Raw genomic sequence first — 26,353 nt, forward strand, 5'->3', positions numbered from 1 at the left:
TAAAGTATGAGGAACCTCTCCCTCAGTACAGTCTAATTCAATAAACCTCATTGCCCTACAGTATATTGCTAAAGCTTTGATAGTAATCAACATATGCAATCAAATATTACAGTAACACCTGTTCCGCCTACATGCTAAAATACTTACCAAACCAGTGGTGGAAGAAGTACTCACATCTTCTCCTTCAGTAGTAGTGTAGTAGTCGAGTATTTCTAAACTGTGACAAAAGTAGTGTTGTCACAGTTTAGAAATACTACAAGAAAAACAAGAAAAAGTGCTATTGCCATGCTGACTGCAGGAATGTTCGCCGGAGCTGTTGCCTGTGGACTGAATGTTCATTTCACTACCATAAGCTGTCTCCAATGCCATTTCAATGAATTTGGCAGTACATCCAACCAGTCTGCACAAGTCAGCAGACGAGCTTCCCTGAGATGGCTTTTGACAGTTTGTGCAAAAATTCTTCGGTTGTGCACGAATTGTTGCATCAGCTGTTTGGGTGACTGGTCCCAGAAGATTTTGCAAGTGAGGATGCTGGATGTGGAGGTCCTGAGCTGGTGTGAATAAACGTGGTTTGTGGTAGTGAGGCCGGTTGGATGTCCCGCCAAATTAACCAACAACATTGGAGATGGGTTATGGTAGTGACATGAACGTTCAGTTTATGGGCAACACCGCTGGTGGACAACCCTGCAGTCAGCATGGTAATGGCACGCTCCCTCAAAACTTGTGCAAGAGGGGGTGTGCTGGTGGAGGAGCTCAGACAGGTAGGGGGGAGCCAGGTCATGGAGGGCTTTAAAAGTGATGATGAGAAGTTTGAAGTGTATACACTGGGGGATGGGGAGCCAGAGGTTATGAAGCACTGGGTTGATGTAATCACGGGTGCGGGAGAGTGTGTGTGTGTGTGTGTGGGAGTCTGGGGGTCCATGTGGAGGAATGAAGGTGAAGGGAATTGTGTGGAGAGCAGGTGAAGCTCGCAGACAGGTGAATGGTGATCCTGGAGCACAGGAAAACACAGGTCAATGGCACAAAAACACAAAGATGCCAAGTTACAAGAATAAACTTAGTCAACAGTGATGCGTAGCTAGCTACCACAAAAAGTTGAACCACAATCTGGTGGTTGAAGAGCAGGGATAGAAATGCGGCATGTGGATGAACTGATGAGAGGCAGGTGTGCTTGATGAGCTGATAGCATACAGGTGCATGTGATGAGCAGAGCCAGGAGCCAGGGAAATCACAGAGGGAGACCACGCCCACACCTGCACACACAGACAAAAAACGTCAAGATGATGTTGGCATGACACATTTGGAAGATGTTTTATTTCAGTCACTCAACAACACAACTTAAAACCAACAAAATATAAACGTCATCGGTCGACAGTGTTCTATGTCATATTGACATTGGCATTAGATGTTGTCCTGACATTGAATTTTGGTCACCAGACATCACAACCTAAATTCAACCAAGTATCAATGTCTAAGAATGTTGGTGGCCAACTGGGTAGAGGATGTTTTTACTTACAACCCTGGAAGAAAACCTGGAAGACAAAAAAAAAAAGACCTGTTTCAGAACAGCTATAGATGATTTAGCCAAAATGGAAGCCAATGTTGACTGTTGGTAGGAGACTAAATGCAATGGCAATCTCTGGTGTCAAAGGCAGACGCTATGTTAGCCTGACTCAAAGGGTTTGCAGTGATGTAACAATGTCTGACAGACAACCAAAGGTCATTGTCAGGTAAACAAAAAAAATAGGTCATTTTAAAAGTGACAGACTCACAGCCCACTAAATATCAAGGCTGTTCTGTACGTCCGCTTGTTTGTGTGTGTCTGATAGACTGAATTCTAATCACAGCTGAGAGCTTTCACATGTGTCTGTCGATACAACTGGCATACTCTTCATTACAAAGTGCTGCGTGTGTGTGTGTGTGCTCTCCGCTAAATGAAATCCGTCACCTCCTCTCCTCTTCACCGTGACTGCACGTCTGTAATGAATCACATGCATGGAAATATTGCTAACCAGGAGCATTCACTTTGTCTCTGTCAAGAAAAATTGACCTCACTGTCTGCAGCTTGGAGAGAAAACACAAAATCCAACAGCAACGCCCCCAAGTGGTTACACACTATAACTACAATATGAACCACTTGAACTATCCAGTGGAAACAATGGATAATGATGGAAGACCTACTCTGATCTGTTACTCATAATACCACATTGTAAAAATACCCTATTTACAAGTAAAATCACTGCATTCAAAATCATACTTTAGAAGGTATTAGCATGAAATGTACTTAAAGTATTAAAAGTGAAATGCAAAATTAAATGTGTATGCATCCACACAAATGGGTATGTACATTATAGGGTGCAAGAGGGTAGTTATACGCACGTCACTTAGGTGCAAGGCTGGCACAAAAACATGAATGAAAAAGAGGTAAAGCCTGCACACTTACGCCATGCCACAAAGCAAACAACGTTTCAATCCCAGAGGGATCTTCGTTAGGTCTGAATGTACATTATATAACCATGACCACATGCACACATATATAGAATGATCATAATCTCAACAGTGCATGCCAGAGTTTGGGAGCCCTGACAGCAAAAGCCTGAGCCCCTCTAGTTACAAAATTTGTCCTGGGAACAGCGAGAGGTAGCCGTCTCAGAGCATGTTCAGGCTCATAGGGTGTTAAAAGATCCATTATGTTCTCTGGAGCTAGTCCAAGTTGTGCTTTAAAGGTGGGTAATAAAATTTTAAAACTAATTCTAAATTGTAGACGAAGCCAGTGCAGTGAAGCCTAGGACAGGTGTAATGTGCTCTCTTTTGTTAACAGGGTGTGTTATATACATGGAGTTAATTTTAACAACTTAATATATTGTTATGTGCTTAATTTACAAGAATGCATACTATTTTATACACTGATATGATGTTTTACATGTTAACTTTACATGTTAAATACAGCTGTCAGATAAATGTAGTGCAGTTAAAGTACAATATATGCCTCTGAGATGTCGTGAAGTAGAAGTATTAAACAGCATAACGTGGAAAGTACAAGTGCCTCAAAATTCTATGTACTTAGTTACATTCTACCACTGGCACTGAACCAGGTACAGCTATTAAATTGTACCTAGTGTTAATACAGGTAAATACAGCATGTGCAGTAAAAATGCAATAAATGTGGAGTTTTCCTTTGTTTTCATGGAATTTTCTGGTTTCATTTCACTCAACATTAACTGTGACGACAGTAGTGGCTCATATGTATTTGGCTCCTGTAAAAAAAAAAAAAAAAAAAAAAACCCTCTTCATCTGCTAAACATTGACTGCACCATTGAAAAACAGTTGGACATAATTTAACGTTCATTATGAGGACTCTTCTAGTCTCTTGGTTGTTTTGCCTGGCCTGGCTCTCTGTCCCAATCATCTGAATTCCTCCTCTACCTGCACACCTGTTTCCACTTCTCCTCATCAGGCCTGCAGTTTACAGCATTGACACTCCATGTGCTTTGGCTTTAAAGCTTCTGTAACCTGAAGCTGAACTTTAACCTGGACGTGTATCTGCCTGACCCTCTGCCTGATCCATGTGCTGTAGTCAAACAGTCAGAAAATATATACAGTACAGGCCAAAAGTTTGGACACACCTTCTCATTCAATGCGTTTTCTTTATTTTCATGACTATTTACATTGTAGATTCTCACTGAAGGCATCAAAACTATGAATGAACACATGTGGAGTTATGTACTTAACAAAAAAGGCGAAATAACTGAAAACATGTTTTATATTCTAGTTTCTTCAAATAGCCACCCTTTGCTCTGATTACTGCTTTGCACACTCTTGGCATTCTCTCCATGAGCTTCAAGAGGTAGTCACCTGAAATGGTTTTCCAACAGTCTTGAAGGAGTTCCCAGAGGTGTTTAGCACTTGTTGGCCCCTTTGCCTTCACTCTGCGGTCCAGCGATCCCCAAACCATCTCGATTGGGTTCAGGTCCGGTGACTGTGGAAGCCAGGTCATCTGCCGCAGCACTCCATCACTCTCCTTCTTGGTCAAATAGCCCTTACACAGCCTGGAGGTGTGTTTGGGGTCATTGTCCTGTTGAAAAATAAATGATCGTCCAACTAAACGCAAACCGGATGGGATGGCATGTCGCTGCAGGATGCTGTGGTAGCCATGCTGGTTCAGTGTGCCTTCAATTTTGAATAAATCCCCAACAGTGTCACCAGCAAAACACCCCCACACCATCACACCTCCTCCTCCATGCTTCACAGTGGGAACCAGGCATGTGGAATCCATCTGTTCACCTTTTCTGCGTCTCACAAAGACACGGCGGTTGGAACCAAAGATCTCAAATTTGGACTCATCAGACCAAAGCACAGATTTCCACTGGTCTGATGTCCATTCCTTGTGTTTCTTGGCCCAAACAAATCTCTTCTGCTTGTTGCCTCTCCTTAGCAGTGGTTTCCTAGCAGCTATTTGACCATGAAGGCCTGATTCGCGCAGTCTCCTCTTAACAGTTGTTCTAGAGATGGGTCTGCTGCTAGAACTCTGTGTGGCATTCATCTGGTCTCTGATCTGAGCTGCTGTTAACTTGCGATTTCTGAGGCTGGTGACTCGGATGAACTTATCCTCAGAAGCAGAGGTGACTCTTGGTCTTCCTTTCCTGGGTCGGTCCTCATGTGTGCCAGTTTCGTTGTAGCGCTTGATGGTTTTTGCGACTCCACTTGGGGACACATTTAAAGTTTTTGCAATTTTCCGGACTGACTGACCTTCATTTCTTAAAGTAATGATGGCCACTCGTTTTTCTTTAGTTAGCTGATTGGTTCTTGCCATAATATGAATTTTAACAGTTGTCCAATAGGGCTGTCGACTGTGTATTAACCTGACTTCTGCACAACACAACTGATGGTCCCAACCCCATTGATAAAGCAAGAAATTCCACTAATTAACCCTGATAAGGCACACCTGTGAAGTGGAAACCATTTCAGGTGACTACCTCTTGAAGCTCATCGAGAGAATGCCAAGAGTGTGCAAAGCAGTAATCAGAGCAAAGGGTGGCTATTTTGAAGAAACTAGAATATAAAACATGTTTTCAGTTATTTCACCTTTTTTTGTTAAGTACATAACTCCACATGTGTTCATTCATAATTTTGATGCCTTCAGTGAGAATCTACAATGTAAATAGTCATGAAAATAAAGAAAACGTATTGAATGAGAAGGTGTGTCCAAACTTTTGGCCTGTACTGTATGCTATATCTTTTCTTTGTCCATGATGGAAAACGTCATGGAAAGATGTGAAGACTTAAATAAAAGACGTAAATAACCACCATGCTAAGACAATCTGACTTCACTTTGGCTACATAGATATACGATGACTGATGTTACTGAAGTTTGTCCGGCATGGTGAAACTATAATATTTAAAAGAAAAAAAATATCTTACAGTGCATCTTAGATACCGGTTGGAATTGAAATTATAAAACGAACATAGGCTACCAGCCGTTACATTGAGAATGGTTGCTCATGCTCACCTACCTTTCTACTCATATGTATAGACATGAATTTCAATTAGTATGATTGTTTGCAATTAATTGTTAAATCTATGCAAGATAAGATGTTAGGAAAACATGTTTTGCTAATGGCTGAATTGTGTGTCACTTTAAATGTTGCTGCATCAAGGAACTGTAGGACGGCATTATCTCCTTTCCTTTCATAAACAATGGTTCGAGTGTACCCTATGATAAACAAGTTAAAGGAATGGAGGCTCCTTTCTTTGGCATTTTAAGAATTCAGCTAGCTCTTATTATGGCTGTCACCATGAGTCATTTCACTCAGTTAGGAACCTTCCTGGTTTTGACCCATGCCCATTCACTCTTGTACCCTTTTATTTGATTAATAAAGCCCTGAACTCTATCAATCTGCAAAGTAGTCTGCATTCTGGTCCTCCTATCTGTTAACCTGCTTCCTTCAGCTCGGACACTGTTTGCTGTTTAGCATGTAAGAAGAGGACATTATTCTGCAGGAAAAAGTCAAATAAAATTTTTAATATTATTATTATTATTACATTGTAAGAATGAGAACTAAGTCAGAAATCTGAAAAACTCTGAGTCAGTAAAATTCCTTTTCGTCGGAGAAGAACACGTGTGCTTGTGACGGTTTAAGCATCTAGTTTCAGAATTTGAACTATGGTAGTTAAAGATGGGGGTATTTTTATTTTTTATGTTTAGGACAGAAATACAAACACGTGTTGGTAATGGATGTGCGTCAAAGCCACAGTAAATACTCCAACTGTCACGTCCTAATACCAAACACCTGGCTGTTGGATAAATTGTATGCTAAATATATGGAGAGTTCTTCATTGAGACAACATTAAAAAAATGCCACAATTTGATTTTATGTTCTTTGCTTTCCAAACTGACTGCTTTGCTCAAAAGAATTTGCAATTTAGGGCCTTACTACAACATGAATATTAGAAGCTACTTACTTAGAAAAAAAATCAAATTGTACTTGTTTTAACCCAGTGAATGAAGCCTGACAAGTCTGTTCCAACACCTGAGGGAAATATCTGCCTCTTTAGCTGCTAAATGCTCCACTATGCTCACCAGCTTGTCTCTAACTGTGTCTCTCTGCTGTCTGCTGCAGCTGAAATTGAAGCTAAGTGTGAGAGTGAACCACAACAGTAAAGTTGCAGCCCGACAGCTGAATTTGAAACTCAATTTAAGGCTCTGTAAAGCCGAGAAGAGCTTCAGGTTCAGGTGATAATTCTCTGGGGGCTCATTATTACAAATGACCCCTTTTACATTTCAACTTGACACACTGTTGTTCTTAAAATATAAATTATGGTTTTATTATGCAATCTTTTATGTTTTTAATTTTTAAAAACATTTCCCACTAAGAGAATTAATTCCTTCTACAGTATGGGGAGCCACAAGGTCCCCAGGTAAGCAGCTCAGCCTCGTGTTCGATTTTACCCAGTGGCCTCTTGTATTGCAGCGAAAAATCCCCTGGAGCACAAAACCCATTTTCTCCATTGACCACCATTAAAAAAGAGATGTCTATAAAACTGTTGACAGGACACCTCGAACTGCAAGGTCAATTAGGACTCCCTGGATTTTGCTCCAGGATGGTATGTTTCCAGGGTGCCATGTTTCCAGGGCACCATGTTCCCAGGGTCCCATGTTTCCAGGTTTCTATGTTCCCAGGTTATTTTCCCAGGGTCCTATATTCCAGGGTGGTATGTTCCAGGGCGCTTTGTTCTCAGGGCCCCATGCTCCAAGGGTACTGTGTTCCCAGGGTCCTATGTTCCAGGGTGCTTTGTTCTCAGGGACCCATGTTCCGAGGGTACTATGTTCCCAGGGTCCTATGTTCCAGGCTGCTATGTTCCCACGATTGGTGCTTTGTTCCCAGGGTCCTATGTTCCCAAGTTCCTATATTCCCGGGGTCCTATGTTGCAAGGGTGCTATGTTTACAGGGTCCTATGTTGCTAGGGTGTTTTGTTCTCAGAATGTTATGTTTCCAGTCCTATGTTGATAAGGTGCTTTGTTTCCAGGGTTAGGGTTAGGTTATGTTCCCAAGGTCCCACATTCCCAGGGTGCTATGTACCCAAGGTCTTATGTTCCCAGGAAGCAATATTCCCAGGGTTCTATGTTGCTAAGGTGCTTTGTTCTCAGGATGCTATGTTCTAAGGGTGCTATGTTCCCAAGGTCCTATGTTCCCAGCGTGCTATGTTTCCAAGGTGCTATATTCCCACCATCCTACGTTGCTAGGGTGTTTTGTTCCCATGGTGCTATGTTCCCAAGGTTCCAAGTTCTCAGGGTGCCATAGTTCTCAGAATGCTATGTTTCCAGGGTCCCATGTTCCCAAGGTTCTATGATCCCAGGGTGCTATGTGCCTAAGGTCCTATCCCAGGGTGCTATGTATCCAAGGCGCTATATTCTCAGGGTTCTGTGTTGTTAGGGTGTTTTGTTCCCAGTGTGCTATGTTTCCAAGGTTCTACGTTCTCAGTGTGCTATATTCCCAGGGTCCTATGTTACTAGGATTTCCAGAGCTATGTTTCCAGGGTCCTGTGTCTCCATGGTGCTATGTTCCCAGGGCACTATGTTTCCAGTTAATTGTTGGAGGTCTCTTGATCTAATCTTGATTTCCTTACCCTAAAATGTTTTGTTTTTCTCCCCTTCTTTTTTAATTGGTTGACTAATTGCTGTTATTTTGAACTGAAGGCTAAATCATGTACAAAAAGAGTAACTATTGCGGTAGCTCACTGGGCAGAGCATATACGTTAGAGTGTATGGAAGTATGCCCATTTTCAAAAGTCATACATATCATTCCTATGGTCAAAGACAGTCCAAAAATACTAGTAAACATAAAAAAAACTCTCTCCAGAAATTAGAGTGCTAAAACTCAAATCACTGATGTCATTGGTTATAAAGTCTAAAACTGCTCCTCTGACAATGAATGAGAAAGGTGACACTAAGAGCACCCTGAGACATGTTCTTGGTATATGGGCACATTTTCTGTTTCAGAACCAAGAGCATTAGAGTAGAATAAAGCTCATTTGGGTAAAACAAAAACAACAAACATTCTGCGGGTCCACAAAATCAGACTCCCATTCATTATCTAAGGAACAGCTCTAGACTTTACACCTTATGACATCACAAGTTTGAGACTTACTATTCTTGTTTTTGGCTTTGAGAGAGAGCAACTCATGTTCACAAATATTAACTGAACTTTATCAGGCCATGGAAATAACATACTGAAATTATTAATTTAGGTGGTGTTCCCCTTTAAGGTTCAGTCCAGTACAATTTCATGACTCTTATGTAACTCGTGATTATAGTACCCCAATCTAACCCGAGCCTATGTCACATTAAGAAAATACAAAGCTGGGCAACATCTTCATCAGGTTCCTGTTACGTCCTATATAGAGCTGGGGAACATATGAACCTGGGAACATAGAAATGACCCCTGTTTGGGCATGTGCAGCAGAACACTCCAGAGCTTAAAAATAAAGCTGTTACAGAATGAGCATAGGATCCAGCCTAAACATTTCATGACCAAATAAAAACAAGAAATCATTTGATGTTATACCACATTACAGGTTGTATCTCAAGAATGAAAACAACATTGCTCCAGCTGGTTTTGATGACACTGACATGGGGTATGGATGTCCAGGCTCTTGTATGAACTGTGATTACACTGTGTTCACATGTCTTGTGTCCTATAGCGTACATCATGCAATCTCCTTCATCATTTTGCATCGACGGTTCCAGATCAGACATGGTACACTATGTTTTCTCCTGCGGGATGAAAGAAGAGCTCCTCCTGGGTCAGGCCAGGGGTCGAGGTTGGAGCAGTTTCCCGTGTCTCTTTTCACTGCAGCTGGCTGAGGATTTTACAACCTAGAAGTGTGTAGGAATGTTCACGTCTTGGTTTTCTGTGGGACATTATGTTTTATTGCACCACGGACGCCATATCTGTCTTTCCTTGTTTGGCAACTATGCAGCGTGACAACAAGTGTTTGCATTACCCCTGGGGACACTGGCAGAAGGAAGCTGACGAAGAGGAGGGAAAGTTGCTCAAATAGGAGACCAAACAGTAGTGAGCCAGAGAAGAGAAGCAGGACACGTCACAGCTTCAATAACAGACAGGTAAGCAAAAAGAAACTCTTGCACTAAATACAGCAATACACCTGAACGCCACCAAGAGCCGAAATCACTCTGGCTGACATCAAGGATTTGAGTGTAAACTTGGTTGTCATTTATTTTTGCATAGCATTTCAAAGCTGCTTTTTCTTGGGATGTCTGTGTTATAATAAGCATGCTTCATGAATTAGAGCTGCACCGAAGAGTATGCATTGTGGTCAGCAGGCATAGTGCTCATCATTAGAGCTGTGTGGGCTGTCATTAGTGTACTTTAAGCCATATCGGATAAACTGTTAAACTTAAAGTGATAGGGCCAAATAATCCCCTTCAATTAAAAGGTATCAGGGACCTATCTCAACCATCTGCATTGGAATTAGATCATACTCCATTCAAAGTACAAAACACATGGAGCCAAAGCGTGATCTTAGACAGTCAGTTAGTTTGTCCCACACTTTGGTCTAGTGTTAGTATTTCCCATGGTGATAAACAATTTATAAAAGACAGTAACATAAACAACAGTTATAAAGGAGAGCATAAGAGTGTGGCAGAGAGACTGGGCTGTGTTGTAGTAGTATAGTTTACATATGCCGATAAAAAAAAACATGTACCCGAACATTTTGATGCAATGGATTCAGGAAAAGGTAGAATAAAATTATGAAAGAGTTGTGGGAACATTGTGAAACGTCAGGAGCCAAGTCAATAAATAAATCAACCAGTGAGAGAGACATTTATTTGAGAGGTAGAATTTGATGCAAAGTTTTCTATAAATCTGTTGTATAAAGCATCTCAATCACTTTGAACTTTGGCAGCTACATTGCAGAGTTGTGTTATGATTACAAAAACAAAACTTTCAGAAAGGATTAGAGTGCTGATTTTATGGTTCTGGTTCCTTTGCAGTGGCAGAATTTAGCGCCATTCAATGTAGAAAACAATGTGATTTCCCAGTGATGAGGTTCAGACATTTAACAGCTCTAACTAAACCTGACCAATTTGTTTTAACCAGTGTTGGTGAAGCTACTTTGAAAGCAGCGTTTTGTAAGCTACCAATTACTTCATGATGGAAAACGTTGAATTGCAGTAAAGCTACCTAAGGGAGAAATCTAGTTTGGTTAAAGCTACTCTGAGAAAGTAGCTCAAACTACTTTGTAAAAAGTGCTCATATTGACAATTGACAATCTAATTTTGTATGTAGTACAAAAAAGTCACATACCAGTATAAAAAGCCCCTCATTTTAGTTTATTACAAAAAAAACCTGTTCACAGGTTTTACATGAAACAAAATTCATGGGCAAGTGCAGGAATGTTAGTTTTGTTTCTGTATACAATGTCCATCAGTCCGACACCAGCCTTTCAGAGTCCAAGTGGGGTTGTTGCACCAAGCAGGATTACTCAGTTAGCCAGGCAGGGATGCAACACCAGATTCTGGGCTTCATGCACAAGCAGTCCCTGTGGGCCCCCTGCCCCTCCTCTTTCTTTTCTTTTTTTTTGTAATTCCAATTTCCCTTTCTTCATTTAGCTTTGCTGCTTTTAGAGACCAATGCTAGTGCAAGGGTGGACCAAACCATTTTGTTGCCTTAAGGGGTAAGAGGAGCCTCAGAGAGCTTCCACTGTTTTTTTATACAACTTGATTATTTCAGCCAATTTTAATCAAGTTGATACACTAATAACTTAGAAATAAAAGACTGCAAACAAAAATAAAGTTTCCAAACAAATCCGATAGGGATGAGGCATAGGCAGAGTTAATTAACAGGGTAATTCCAGAAAAAAGAAAGAAAAAGACACAGGGAAACAAAAGGCTGGAATGCTAGACACACAAGGAGCTAAGGCGATCTGAGAGAAAACAAGACACACTAAATACTCTTGTGAGGGGAAAGATAACGAGACACAGGTGAGGCTAGTCAGGATGGGACAGACAATCAGACACAGGTGAGGACATCAAAAGAGAGGGAAAACACACAAGGGCAGGAAGTGAAGTGATCTTAAACGAGAGGAGATGTGAGTTTCAAAGTAAAACAGGAAACAACATGAATGAATGAAATAAAAAAAACATAACCTAAGAAACTTGAGCTGTGACAGAGTTCAATTACAGTAGAAAGCAATGTTTAAAAATATCACTCCTTTCCTTTAATGGCCCAAAATTGTTTGTAGTTTCAATAGATAACTAAACAAAAAAAGGCACTAAAGTAAGTTAACTACTTGAATCGCTACGCAAATATAACTGTAATTGAACTATCCACTAGCTACTGAAAAGGTTTAATTACATGTGGTTCACTACTCTGCAACACTGACTGCTATGTTCCTGTGTTGAGTTACAAATGTAATGGATCAAATTTCAAATAAACTTTAAGCTAAATGCTAACATGTCCACAGTGACAATATTGACATGCTGATGTTTACCAGGTTTAATGCATAGACTGCATAAATAATGGATGTAGCTACCGTGACGTCACTCCTTGGTTTCTAAACCGCTGTTTTGAAACATCGAGTTTGGCATTTCGGCTGTCGCCATCTTGGTTTTTTGTAGCCAGAAGTGACCATATTTGGGCAAGAGGCTGGCACTATGGAGAAGTGAGAGGTGGATCTGACTGAGAGCTGAGGACACTATCAGCATACAGCCTGTCACTCAAGCAGCCCACCCTTAAATATGTACCAGGCTGTAAACATGTTTATTTCTGCTGCAAAGTTGGGCATTTTAGCATGGGGGTCCATGGGGATTTAATCTGTTTTGGAGTCAGCCTCAAGTAGCCATGCGACGAACTGCAGTTTTGGGTACTTCTGCATTGGCTTCTTTTTCAGCTTCAGGGTCAACAAAAGGGATCATTAAAGTTATTACAGCTCATCCTGAGGGGAACATGTGTATTGAATGTCATGGCAGTCCTTCAAATAGCTGCAGAGACATTTCACTCAAAACCACAAATGTCAACCTCATGTTGACACTATAGAGAAAAATGTCAGTATCACTAAAAGTCATGTGGATAAGTTTGCGAACTATAGATAACTGTACAAAATGTTCTGCCTACATATCTTTAGATATTATTAGTGAACATATGGACCTGCCTGTTATTATGATAGTAATGCTCTTCCCTCTTTTCCACTCTATAAAACCAAAATATCACAGGGACCAGCATTGATCCCTGAGGAATACCAATCCATTTTTTTAGTATCCAGTATCCATAGCCCCCCCATGTTCTGCCTATCAGGTTGTATGCAGAGTGAAACCTTTTACACTCCTGGCAGAGGCTGTTGAGTAGTGTGGACTGGTGGATCTTAAGTGAGTGACAACGGTCCTGCATGTTGTCAGCAGCAGTGAGTCGTCCTCAGCGCTGATTTACTGTCGTTCAGGGACAGCTGAGCCGGGAGGCATGGAGACACAGATCTGCTCGGGAAGGTCTGACACTCCTTCACATTGTTGGCTATAAAAAGCAAAGCCCCTCGGCATTTACAGTATAGGCCAGTCAACCAAAACATTTAAATATTTCAATAACAGCACAGCAAAAAGAATTTATTTAAAAGGCATGTATTTAAAAAAAAAAAAAGTTTTCTTAAGTGGATTTCAATGTATTCATCTGTGAAAAGAAAATTCTTGCTAATTGTTTAATTCCCCTTGGAAAAGTGTGAACAAATCCAAATTTTACATCAGGCAATCAATGCAGGTTCTAGGTGGCACTGATGCTGAAACATCTTATCTGAAGGTACAAAGATAGCAAAAGCAATATACTGCAGGGGCGGCAGAGGAGATGATGAAAAGATAAATAAGAAATAACGCAGAGGGCGAGAGAAACCCCCCTCTGCTAATGGCATGTCTGCTATTTGTGGAAGAGGGACAGGGAGAAGTTTTCATTGCATGAAGATACAGTAGAAGCAAGCTGTAAGCTTGTGGACATGCTGTTGTCAAGATGTCCATCATCTACTGAAAACCTGATTAACCTACTTGGATTTTAAAGACCCAGTTTATAAGATAAGGGCGGCAGTATTGTAGTCATATTAAAAAAAAAAAAAAAAGTATTGTCTGTGTATCTAAAGCCTGACGTGTGTTCCTCCTCTGTGTCATAGTTATCCATTGTTGTCCAAGAACATTGAAAAATACAGCACTTAGCCACACTGTTGTCCTGGGTCACATGTTCCAGGAACGTGGTCACACTAGTTTATTTTGAGCTGATCCCACACACACTGTCCTGTTGCCGGGGAAACTAACCAGAGCACTAAATGCTAAAAATAGTCCCCTAAAATATGCACTCTTTACTAGTAATGTTTGCCAAAAACTACCCAACTGAATAAGAAAATTACGTTTATAAGTGAAACTTCATATTTGTGAGCTTTTTTCTGTCAGTATTTTTCTATTTTAAACAATAGCAGGGTGATGCAATACAAAAACCCACAATGACACACATGAAACACATGAAAATAAAAACAAACAAACAAAAATCAGCGATAGCAGTAATCATAATCGGTGGAATTTACAAAATGTTGTCTTTTCTATACTTATTCTTATACTGGACTCTGGGCGGCAGTAGCTCAGTCCATAGGGACTTGGGTTGGGAACTGGAGGGTCGCCTGTTTGAGTCCCCGTCCGGACCAAAATATGGAGCGTGGACTGCTCGTGGGACCTCACCAAGGGCAGCCCCCTCACTCTGACATCTCTCCACTTTGTGCATATATAGGTCCTGTTTGTGCATGTGTGTGTCTTTCAGACCTGTGTGTAATTGACAAGCAAGAGTGAAAACATTGAATTTCTCCTCAGGGGGATTAATAAAGTAAATAAACTTAAACTTTCAAGTATATTGATATTGGGGCCCAGTCTCTAACAGTTCCTCTCAGCACATGTGATAATCTCTCCAGTGGCAAGATAGACAGTTTTACATAGTTTTACATACCACATCGTAATATCAGGGGGCTCTTCATCCAGCCATCTTTGTAAAGCTGTATTGCATGCAGCATACAAAGCTGTTCTAAGGATGTATCTGTACCTATGTTCATAGCTGTAATCTAATCCCAGAACAAAATGATGTGGATTTATTGGCATATCAATCCCAAATATTTTCTTAAACTCTCCTTTGACTGACAGCCAGAAATTATTTGTGAACTTTTAAAGTTTTACAGGAGGAACCGATAGGCATGGAGCTGAGTGCCACAGTCAGTGTTAATATTCTCATTTAGTGAAAGAGTTGCATATTTTAATGGTAGCTAACTTTAAATCATCAAATCATTTAATCACCAGTTTTTGAATGTAAGTAATAGGGATGAGAGAGTACTCCATAATCTGTGGGGGGAGTTTAAAGTGGAGGTGGGTGGGACATAGCTACCATGACATCACCCATTGGTTTGTGGACTCCTGTTTTGAAGCTGGCATTTTGGGGGGGTTTTTGGAGCCTGAAATGACCACTTTTGGACAAGACACTGGAACGAGGGGTGGATCTGACTGAGAAGTCAAGGACACAATTGACAGCGTGTCACTCAAAGTGGCATGCCCTTAATTATGTGTAACTCAAAGCCTTAATAAATGTAAACAGGTGAGTTATATATAAATTCACCCCTGTGCAGTTGCCGTAATTGGGAAAATTAGCTATAGAGACCAAAACCATTTTTTGTATCATTTTAACATGGGGGTCGTTGGGGCTTGAATCTCCTCTGGAGTTGGCCTCAAATGGCTGTTCAAAGAACTGCAGTTTTTGGGACTTCCAAATTTGGCTTTATTTTTCAGCCCCAGAAGTTACCGCTTGGTGGCACCTTAACAGAAGTTGTTATTTTAAGTCTGGAACCGATATGGGTTGACCAGAGGTTGATATATTTGTTATTCACTGGATAACTTTTCACAGAACGATCTCAGAATTGAGACAAGAGTAAGAGATTATTCATTAATTTATATTTATTATTCTGAAAAGGGCCTCTCTGCATAATAAGTACATTTAATTTTGATACTTCAAGTTTATTTTGATGCTGATATTTTTTAGTAAGATTAAATGTTGGACTTGTACTTGTGTTTCTTCACTGTGGTATTATTACTTTCTGATTGGAGAACTTCTTCCACCTCTGCAAATCACATGAATAAATCAACATCAAATCAACTCTATCAAGAAAGAAAAAAAAAGTTTACTCAGTGTTTTTATTTGTGTTCCATTTTACTTTGCCATATCCAATGGCTGCTCTAAAAACCTAATTTCCCCACTGGGACCATTATGGTTTCATGTTATCTTCTCGCCTGTGGAAGGTGACCTGCTTGCTGGGGGGTCGTAACTAAGCCTCCTCCAAAAGGCCAGGGAAAGATAGATTGAGAGAGGGAGCCCCGGAGACAGAGAAACAGTAGGTTTGTAGGTTGGAGGGATGTCACACTATGTATAGCTCTGGAAACAGAGAAGAGGACATCAAGGGACGAAGGAGACAGGAAAATATTTGCCCCTGTAGATAAAGGGCTGTGGAGGCAGGAGGGTTGGAATACCACAGCAAAGCCCAGAGGGCGAGCTGTGTGTTTCTCTGCAGCCACGACACATTTAGTTGGTTTTAAATGAAACATTTCCACCTTTTAAAGTGTGGCAGAACAGCAAAGAAGAGGGAAAACACCAGAGGAAGAGACTGAAGAGTTTTTGACCTCCTATAGGAAGCAAGTTCTTTCTTCAGCTGCAGCAACAGATCTTGTAAGTTATAACGCTCCCCTGACTATTTTTAGAAGTACTCAGCTTGTACCAGTATGGAACAGCATGACTCTAATCCAACTGTGTGTTAAGATATTCAAGCAATGCTTTTTTGTTTGTTTTCTGAGCCAGGGTTGGCAATAAAGGCCAGTCGTTGAGTCTGTTGGTCCAGTTTGATCCAGAATGAAATATTTCAATAATTACTGGATGGATTTCAGTGATATTTGGTACAGACATGTTGTTGCCAAGAGGAGGAATCACAGTGGCTTCCTAGCTTTTTATTTGTTGTAAAAAAAAAAAAAAAAAAAGATGATGCAGTGCCATATACTGTAAGCTGGTCCCCTTTTTATTGTTTTCACAGACAGCCTGAGTCCGCTACTGATTTCCATTAAGATCCAGAGTGTTATGTTAAATACAAAAAGTTAGCATGCTCAGGGTAACTCTGTCTTTGGAAAACGCCAGCCTATTTAAGCTGATAAACTATATTAGCTTACATTATGTTAGCATTATATCTCTTATATGTAATATTTGCCGGTGTAGGTGGGCGTGTGTAGTGTCCTAGAGCTCCCTCAGTCAGATCCACTTATTGCTCCTCCACAGTTCCACCCTCTTGTCCAAATATTTGCATTTCTTTCTCCAGACTTTAAGAAGCTGCTCTCATTTCCTCAGTCTTTCCATGGGAAGCACTCCAAAGATTCCTTTGAACCATTTCATTACGGATGGGTTTTTTTTATTGGATCTAGTTAAATGCATTTATTTGGTAGGAAATGAAGTTTACCTGGCAACTTAAGATTTCCAAGGCTCTTAGACTCCTGCTTTGAAGGGCAATCCAGATTAAAACTAACCAGGATCTTTACAAATATTACATTTACATGACCATAAATACTGTTTTTAGAACAAGTTACGTTTTCTATCAACATAAAGAGGAAATGTTGCTAATTAACACATCTGGCAAGCTGCAAAAATGATGACACTAGATGTATAAGCGAAATATTTACTGACAACATATTTATTTTTATGTATTTTAGGTGATTTTTGCCCAATATGTGCAATCTTGAAATGCAGTGTCCATTTTGCCATTTTTCATTAACTGAAAACTGAAATCAAAATCTTTCCCCAACAGCAACCAAAATGCCTTTTTGCTTAAACCTAAGACAGGAGTCTCGATGTGAACCTGAAGCTCTGGTGACAGGGTCCTGCACTTTGTACACCTGCCGTCCTTTTGAAAGCTTACATTTAATGAACGTAGGTTTTCATTACCTGAAAGAAGCGTTGTCTCTAACCGTAATCTTAGAGCATAATTTCTTGGAGACAGGGTTGGTAATGCTGCTGCAACGAATAATGAATTAATTACTTTTCTGGCATGCTCATTATCAGATAGAAGTTCAGCCAAGTCTTATATATCACACGGATATGGAGTTTCCTCTGGCACCGCTCTCAAGCCAAACTGTACATTTATTGCTCCACTAGTTATAAGAGGGGTTATCCTTATGTTCCCCAGAGTCCTATGTTCCCAGGGTCCTATGTCTCTTGATATAAACTGAGAATAAATTAAAGAATTAAAACAATCTCAAAGTTATCTGCCCATGTTTTATTATGCATCCAGCCACTTAATCAGCTGTAAGAGTTGCCAGAGTTGCTTTCAATTCTAGTGTGGACTTGTTGCATCACTGAATCTCTTCTGATGTGTTCAGTAATCACCAGACCTGCAGAGACTGGAGCAGAGGGAGCACATTGGGGTTACACAGCCCAGCGTGTACAGCAGTACTATGGGCAAGGAGGACAACGGATATGGGTCTCGGAAAGGTAACCTTATATTCCACTAGTGTTTTGGTCGTTTAACTAATGCTATAACTTAAACTATATATCATAAGCTGTGTGCAGAAAGAACTTTTACTCAAGGACATGTCAACAAGATATATGAGAAGAAAACAGTACGGGTTTTTCCTTACAGATTTAAATTGTGCATTTTTTTCTCATTGTAAACCCGCTGATTCTGTGCATTTACTGTTACCCATACCTGCTCATAGGGTTAGGGTTATACTGACATTTAAAGTAAATCATTCAGTTATACAGCAAGAAAATTAGGCATAAGCTCTGCTAGTGTTTACAGTAATAGTTTCAAATGTATTCACAGCGCAGTAAATCAACTCTGTCTTTCTTTCTGCTGGTAGACGGCGATGACCCTGAAACAGACACTGACACTGGAAGCTTCAGCCAACACACTGGTAACTCGGTATGAATCTCGTACTCCTGTTTATCCTCCTCTTCTTGTTTTGATTTTTTGTCACAGTTTGGATGGAAATATATCTTGGACCATTATTCGGATTGTGCATATAAAGTAAAGTACAAGTATCTCGAATTTGTACTGAACTTAGTTACATTCCACCACTGTTGTTAAACTGTCTTCTCTTGCACTGTCTTGTCCATTTGTCTTGTCAACCTGAATGTCTCAAACACAACCACCAACACCTGCCTTCATCGCTTCATCTTCCATTTGTGGCACGCGTGTCAACACTAAACTCAGACTGACGACAACTCACTCCAGCTCGAATCCCCTTTTCTCGATGACAATGCTGTCAGTGCTGACGATGATGGAGTGAAAAAGAGTCGTGAAGGAAGGGACTACGATGACGAAGAGGGACACCTGGTCTATCATGTTGGTCTTGTGATGAAAGGAAGATGTACGTGACACCAGCCTTTGTCTTTACTGTCTTTTCTGTCCTTGTCATAGCTTTGATCCTGTGAACAACATTAAGGTGATTGTGCACTCACACCACAAGCAACTTCAGAACCGATTTCTAGTCACTTAAGTTCCTTTGTCTGTGCAGAAGTCAGTTCTCATGCAAACTGTCAGTAGCTCAAGCTTTATCAGTACTGATGAGGTTGCCTTTGGTGTGAAGATATTTTCCATAACCGCTTATTCTGTTAGGGGATGTGGGGGGTCTGACGTGCTGACATGCTCACACATGACATGACGTGCTGACATGCTCACGCTCACATTCACACCTACGGGCAATTTAGAGTCACCAATTAACCTGCATGTCTTTGGACTGTGGGAGGAAGCCGGAGTACCCAGAGAAAACCCACGCTGACACGGGGAGAACACGCAAACTCCACACAAGGGCTCCACCACCCTGGGTGCTGACACCCCTCACTGGGTTCAAACCAGGGACCCTCTTGCTGTGAGGCGACCATGCTAACCACTGCATCACCGTGCCGCCATGTAGTATAACTGCAAGAAAATTTCCATCATTTGTAACCATGTAAAGGAAACCTGCATTCATGTGCTGACGGAAAGTGTCTGAACATGTTTATCCACCACAAACTGGATTGTGTGAGACTTTAAATTTTCTTTTGACAATTGTTAAAATCAGGTTAATTGATCAATTTGGGTAAGAGTGTGAAAGTTTCCCATCTTGCACCAGACATCGATATGACATCAGAAAGGTGCTGGCCTCTTACACTGGACAGACGTTAAATATTGATTGAATGAAAATCAGGTTAATGATATTTTAAATGTCTAATGATGGTAGAATTTCATATTGTGTGGATGTTAAAATTATGATGTTTTGCAGAGGTTGGGTTTTGTTCTCCATACCTTACAACCAAATATCTTTATTCTACATCAAGATGACACTAATATGAGAGGTTTGGACGTCATTGGAATCAAGTATCAATGTCATTTGTCATCGGTATTTCACCTCAAATTGACGTTGGCAGTCGACATCCTAAACAGAACAAAAGACACACACATCCAAACGTCCAGCGGAGCGGGTGCTGGACCAAAGAAACATCTGGCAAAGTAGAATACAAATATGTCCACACATCAAGCAGCTCCTGTTTAGAAGGATTTTAATGCAAACTAACGTTTCAAGCCTACGGCTCTTCCTCAGACTTTTAATAAATGACAGTAGAGCACCATCTTTATATATATGTGAGATATAAGTGTACATGCTGGTATTTTCCCCTTATATATTTAGCAAAAGTAGCTCTGGTACGATACTGGGGTACACATTTACATGGTGTGGCACATCACATGACTGGCTCAGGCACTATGGGTACGGGAAGAACGATAGGCCCGAAACACCATTCTGCATTAAAATCCCTCTAAACAGGAGCTGCTCAGTGTGCCGACTTGTTTGTTTTCTACTTTGCCAGTAGACACCCTGACACTGAATTTTGGCCACCAGACATCACAACCTAAATTCAACTAAATATCACCATCTATCAAAGTTGGTGGCCAGCTGGGAAGAGTGAAATGAGAGTCATTTGCTGACCACAATAACTGGCTAGAAATCCTCTGAAAAATATAAGTCCTTGTTAATGTTTGGCCTCTTTTACCTAAACCTTTTGTGGTGGGTAGAATATTCTCAATTTTCTTTTGCACCAATATTTGCCTTTTAAGATATTGGCTGACCCAAAATAAATGTTTCTCTCTCCTCCCCAGATGAGATAATACTTACTCTGGGTGAAGGAGCCTTTGGAAAAGTGGTGGAGTGTATTGATAGAGACAAGTAAGCATGCTTGCGGAATGAACCTTGAACTCCTAACTGTTGGGTGCTGCTTGTAATGAGATTCTCAAATCCAAAAAAAACTAGAATACAGAGAATTCATTTTTGTCTGTGTGCACTTGCTGTTTGTGTGTTCAGACAGGAGCATGTGGCTGTGAAGATTGTGAGGAACATTGAGTGTTTCCGTGAAGTAGCCAAGTCTGAGATTGCAGTGCTGGAAGAGATCAACAGCCTGGATGATGACAACAGATTGTGAGAGTAAATCCTCTTTGTCACTGTTTTACCTAATGGTGATACTATAAGCCTCGTGTTTATGGATTTCTGACTCTCCTGCCAGTGCCTGCGTACGGATGCTGGACTGGTTCGGGTATGAGGGTCACATCTGCATCGTGATGGAGCTGCTCGGCCTTAGCACCTTCGAGTTCCTCAGACAGAACCATTTCCTGCCGTTCAACGTGGAGCAGATCAGGCACATGGCCTTCCAGCTCTTCAGAGCCGTCTGCTGTAAGTCATGTGTTTGTTAACTAGTTTCTACCAGCTCTGCACCCTCTGACCCCTGACCTCGTCATTATTGGTAACTTTACATGATGGGGATCTTGGAATTGGAGCTTCTTGTACTAAATGAAGGTTGTTTTTGGTGAGAGAATCAACAATATGATTACAAAATGTAGGGTCAAGATGTCTCACTCACTGTTTACAGCATGAAAGGGTCAGTTTGGTATTTTTCAACTTGTTTACATATACATATTTTTAGTGTGTAAGTGACTAATGGGAACAACATTTTTTAAAACTGGTCCACAGCGAGACTGCTGCAAATGGCAGTGGTGAAGCAGGCTGCAATGTAACCACTCAAGGCAATTACGCACAGTCAATTTACATCCACTAGAGGTGCTTGTTTTTGCCATTAACAGGCGCCGATTATTAACCCAAGTGTCTAAAAATGTAAGGAAAATATCCTTACAGAGATAGACTTTTTGTTAAAGAGTAAAATCTGTCATGTTTAACCAGAGAAGCCCCAACATTGTTATTGCCAAACCCAGACCCCCAGACTCTATTTAAACGAACAGTTATTTTATCACTGTAAAACACACTTCACTCAAAGTTGACAGAAACAAAATAAAACTCACAAAAACTGTCTTGGTTCATCTTCCACTGTTCCAACAATCACCAACTCTGATTCGGTTGAAATAAACCCTTACCAGCCCAGTTAGATGTGAAAATATGCTGACTCTATACACGCTAAAATTACTGTTTATTTAAATGGAGTCTGGTGGAATTGGTGAAGGTGATTTCTGGGCGGTTAAAGATAAAGGATCTTACTCTTTAACAAAAACATCTATCTCTGTAGGGATCTTTCCATAATGTTGTCAGACACTTAGGTTAACAATCTGAGCCTGTCGGTGGCAGTAACAAGCATTTTTACTGTGCGTTCAGACCGGAGAGGCCAAAGAGGCAAAGTCTGTGGCGGACGCCCAAGAAGCACAAGTGTCAAAAATATTTGTGGCAGCTTTGGTCGCTCTAGTCGCTCATCACGTGAATCATTGGCATTCGATCGTGTTTGTCAATTTAAAGGAGCCGCAAAGTGGACTACTGGCTTGAAAGCAGTGTAGTTGCTGCTTGCTGTTGTCCAGTCAAAAAGCTCATAGTTGGCCTACAGAAAAGCTATGTTTGGTCAATGAAAACAGAAAACGTATGTCATCCCATTCAAACCAAGCAAGGAAGACTTGCATGCCACGTTGCAACATTAGCCTGCAATTATCTCCTCTATGACTAACATTACACACTTTAAAACTTAGACCAACCAACTACCTCCGCAACGCCGTCCCAAGCCTCATTTTTTTTATTTTGGTCTCTGTAACCGAACAGCGACACATTATACAGGACTGAGTGGGCACGAACACAAATAATAGACTTGTCGATATCCATTGTCGGAACAAGTGTGCTGTAGGAACCAAAGTTACATGGCTTTTTCTCTGGGACCTGCTTCATCGAAGCACGTCAGCACGTCAGAGCTCATAACCATAAAGTTAAACGAGTTTTAATTCGGACCCCTCGGTCACTTTGGTCGCCCAAGACCCGTGGCTGACAACCAGGTCACCCAAGTTGCCCAAGTCGCCGGGCTCTCATTGAAAATGAATGACCTCTACCACTTTCGAAGCTCTGGTCGCTTTTGGTGTGAACGTACAGTTAGGGACATAAACTGACAGTGCAAACATGCCCTGAGTGGTTACATTGCAGCTTGTTTTGCTGCTCCTGTATCTACCTGTTTTATTGCAGCACCAGAAATTACCAAAGTTGAATTATCACAAAAAAACTGAAGTGGAAAGTTTTGTACTGGTTAAAACATAAATGTTGTATTTTCATCATGTTTTCCACAGTTTGAGGTGTGACTGTTGCTCTTTTAATTATTTCAGTATTTCAAGTGTATGGCATCATAGCGCCCTTTTTTTCTGCAGAGCTTTAATGGCACCCAACTGGAGCATTAGTGCCACCAAGTGCTCAGTCTTTATCTCGATGCTTCTACAGTCATGGATTAAAACTTGCCCTAATTCACATAGTCTTTTTATTCAATTAACTTGACCCAATCCTGAACTGTGAGAGGACGGAAAAACTTTAAACAAACACACAATTACAGTGTGTGTGTTTTTGTGTGTGTGTTACAGTCCTGCATCGTAACAAGTTGACCCACACAGACCTGAAGCCAGAGAACATCCTGTTTGTCTGCTCCGACTATGACCTGGAGTACAACAACGAGACGGTATAAGTTTTGTAAAGACAATTAAAACATGTCATGCTGCTGTTTCAAGGTGTGCCAAGTGGTGATAGGTGTTTAGCAGTGTGTGTGTGTGTGTGTGTGTGTGTGTGTGTTGTGTGTGTGTTTCAGAAGTCTAAGAAGAAAAAACCAAGGAGTCTGGATGTGAAGGTGGTGGATTTTGGCACTGCCACATTTGATCATGAACACCATGAATCCCTGGTGTCAACACGCCACTACCGAGCTCCAGAGGTCATACTGGGTACACACACACTCCCCCATGCACACACAGAAATACTAAAGCTGTGTGTCAAATGATCCATGTAATTTGTGTTAACTGTTTGTTTGTGCACAGATTTGGGCTGGAACCAGTCGTGTGACGTTTGGAGTCTGGGCTGCGTTCTGATGGAGTTTTACTTGGGCCGCACACTCTTCCCGGTAAACACATACAGACACACATACACACTCAGAAAAAAAAGTAATGCTTTTTCTTACCCTGTCCGTCTTTTGTTTCAGACTCACGACAGTAAAGAACATCTGGCCATGATGGAGAAGACTCTGGGGCCGATTCCCCCTCATCTGCTGAAAAAGACCAGGTAACCAGCTACCTTGAAGAGACAGTTCAGCACACTGTATGTAGTGTTCACCGCCCTTTGGCTTTCTGTGGTCCCAGAAAAACGTTTCTATCAAATGGCATCAAGGAGGGCAGAGTGCCTGAAAAATAAAAGCATATCAGTGCGAACAGACTTCAGTGGAGTCCAAACAACAGACAGCAAGACAGGTTACTAATTAAAAACACCTGTGCTGCTTTATCCAAGTGTCTTGTATCAATTTGTAATAGTTTAGCAAAAATAGTTGTATCATATTGAGAAACAGCAATAATATCTATATGAATGTGCTGATTATATTTTGAATTATTAATCTGAATCTGCAAAGTGACTGAAAACGAAAGCATTCAAATAAATTTAGTGGAGATAAAATGATAATGTTGACTTCCAAAATGTAGTGAAGAAGAAGGAAATGGGGGAAAATGGAAGGTAAGTTCAAGTACCTCATAATTTTTACTTACTTTCGTAAGTGGGCTTTCCACCACTGCTGGTTGGGAGGAAGTGAGTTGAAAACAGACTGTATAAAAATAATGGACGTAGACGTAGTCATCATGATGTCATCCACTGGTCTGTGGACCCTCATTGTAAAGCCTTGAGTTTTGCATTTTGGCTGTTGCCATCTTGGATTTTTGAAGCCAGACAAGATCATATTTGGACTGAGCTGAGGAATAGCAAGACCGTTGTGTTGCCTCACAGACAACCTGTCACTCAATTTTGTGTAACTTTAAGCCTTAATAAAATATAAATGTGTGAGTTATATAAAAGTTAACCTCACCTACAGTTTTCATGAAGGGGGGAAATTAGCTTTAGAACTGTAAACCTGTTTATTGCTGCTGTAGAGTTGGGCAGTTTAATATGGGGCTCAATGGGATTGACTGGCTTTTGGAGTCAGCCTCAAGTGGCCATTTGAGGAACTGCAGCTTTTGGCACTTGGCATTGGCTCCATTTTCCGCCCCAGAGGGTGTTGTTTGATTGAAAGAAGCTGTGTCTTCTATCTCACCGACAGCTAACTCCTATATGACTCATGTGTATGTGCTGTATTTTGTGTAGAAAGCAGCATTACGTGCACAACGAGCGTCTGAACTGGGATGAGCAGAGCTCCTCTGATGATTACATCAGAGCAAACTGTCAACCTCTCCAGGTAAACACAACACTCAGTTTCAGCCAGTCAGCTGCAGCCGTGATGTGGCAGCAGAAAAGTCACAGTTTACTGTCCATCTTTCAGCAGCACATGCTCAGGTGCAGCGAGGACGAGAGGCAGTTGTTCGACCTGCTCGGCTGCATGTTGGAGTACGACGTCTACAGACGGATCACCCTGGAGGAGGCGCTGTGGCACCCGTTCTTTAGCCCGCTGAGGGTGCAGAAGCAGCGCAGCTAACACACACGCGCGCACACACACACACACACACACACACACACACACACACACACACACAACATACAGTATACCTCAGACTGTAATGTAACTGTTTGGGTTTGTAGTTCTGCGTTGATGAGTTGGATGATTTTGTGTTTTATACAGTCACAACAGTTTCAGAGAGCATTCCTGTCTACTTGAAATTATTTTTTTTGAAACATCCCATCATGATCTAGCAGTCCGCATGCTATTGTAAAAAGTCAAGTGTAATACAGAATATTTTCGTGTTTTCCTTTATTGATTTTTGTTGGCAGTTTGTTAATAAATATTGTGCATTTTGTGTCTTTATTTTGTTTAATATCATGCATTTCTACTGCTTTTTACTACTGCTCATTCACCATCAGAGGTGGGTAAAGTAGCCAAACTCAAAAATATTATTGCCATTACATGAAGTCATTTTGACGTTGCAGTGTCAACTAAATACCTAGAAAATACATACAATAGAAGAACAAGAAATCATTTTTGTCATTTATGATAACAATTTTCTCACTGACGTTATTTCTTTGATCTACATGATTACATTGCTACAACCATCTGGCGTGACACCCAGGCCGAGACTCCTGTTCAAGACCAACAAAAGCGGGTATTTCTTAACGAGACATCAGGACATTTCCAGATATGTTTGTGGCAACAAAGGCAGGTGTTTTTAATGAGGCATTTCCAACTGTGTCCGTGGCGTCAAAAGTGAGTAATTTTTAGTGAGACATCGGGACATTCCAGCCATGTTTGTGGTGACGAATGCAGGTGTTTTTAACGAGACCATGGGACATTTTCAGCTGTGTTTTTGGCAACAAAAAGGGTGATTTTTTTAAGAA

General features: G+C 41.0%; 1 protein-coding gene and 1 long non-coding RNA gene across 6 annotated transcripts; one reads left to right on the plus strand and one right to left on the minus strand.

Annotated features, from left to right (window-relative positions):
• Positions 1–741: 741 nt before the first annotated feature.
• Positions 742–1,613, minus strand: LOC144464582 (uncharacterized). Its single transcript, XR_013492269.1, has 3 exons — positions 1,517–1,613; positions 1,087–1,253; positions 742–991 (listed from the first exon to the last, which is right to left on the minus strand). It is a non-coding gene; the product is annotated as an uncharacterized LOC144464582 (long non-coding RNA).
• Positions 1,614–9,466: 7,853 nt separating this feature from the next.
• LOC117263180 (dual specificity protein kinase CLK2-like) lies at positions 9,467–25,826 on the plus strand. Of its 5 annotated transcripts, XM_033636382.2 has the most exons (14): positions 9,468–9,625; positions 16,145–16,250; positions 17,942–18,053; positions 18,422–18,483; positions 18,775–18,931; positions 20,698–20,764; positions 20,900–21,013; positions 21,099–21,265; positions 23,425–23,519; positions 23,646–23,775; positions 23,869–23,951; positions 24,030–24,109; positions 25,172–25,262; positions 25,347–25,826. In XM_033636382.2, exons 3-14 carry the CDS (start codon positions 18,017–18,019, stop codon positions 25,497–25,499), a joined length of 1,236 nt encoding a protein of 411 aa, XP_033492273.1. In that variant the 5' UTR covers positions 9,468–9,625; positions 16,145–16,250; positions 17,942–18,016; the 3' UTR covers positions 25,500–25,826. The 5 variants fall into 5 exon arrangements, with proteins under 5 accessions (XP_033492282.1, XP_033492273.1, XP_033492255.1 ...); XM_033636391.2 differs by lacking the exon at positions 16,145–16,250 and having other exon boundaries at positions 9,467–9,625; positions 25,350–25,826; XM_033636364.2 differs by lacking the exon at positions 16,145–16,250.
• Positions 25,827–26,353: the final 527 nt, after the last annotated feature.

This window comes from Epinephelus lanceolatus, chromosome 11, assembly GCF_041903045.1.
Source record: "Epinephelus lanceolatus isolate andai-2023 chromosome 11, ASM4190304v1, whole genome shotgun sequence".
Taxonomy (NCBI): Eukaryota; Metazoa; Chordata; class Actinopteri; order Perciformes; family Serranidae; genus Epinephelus; species Epinephelus lanceolatus.

Coding starts and splice junctions, on each gene's coding strand:
- LOC117263180 (XM_033636382.2), top strand. CDS start 18,017: ATGGGCAAGGAGGACAACGGATATGGGTCTCGGAAAG. Junction 18,054..18,421: donor CGGATATGGGTCTCGGAAAG/GTAACCTTATAT, acceptor TTCTGCTGGTAG/ACGGCGATGACCCTGAAACA. Junction 25,263..25,346: donor CAAACTGTCAACCTCTCCAG/GTAAACACAACA, acceptor TCCATCTTTCAG/CAGCACATGCTCAGGTGCAG.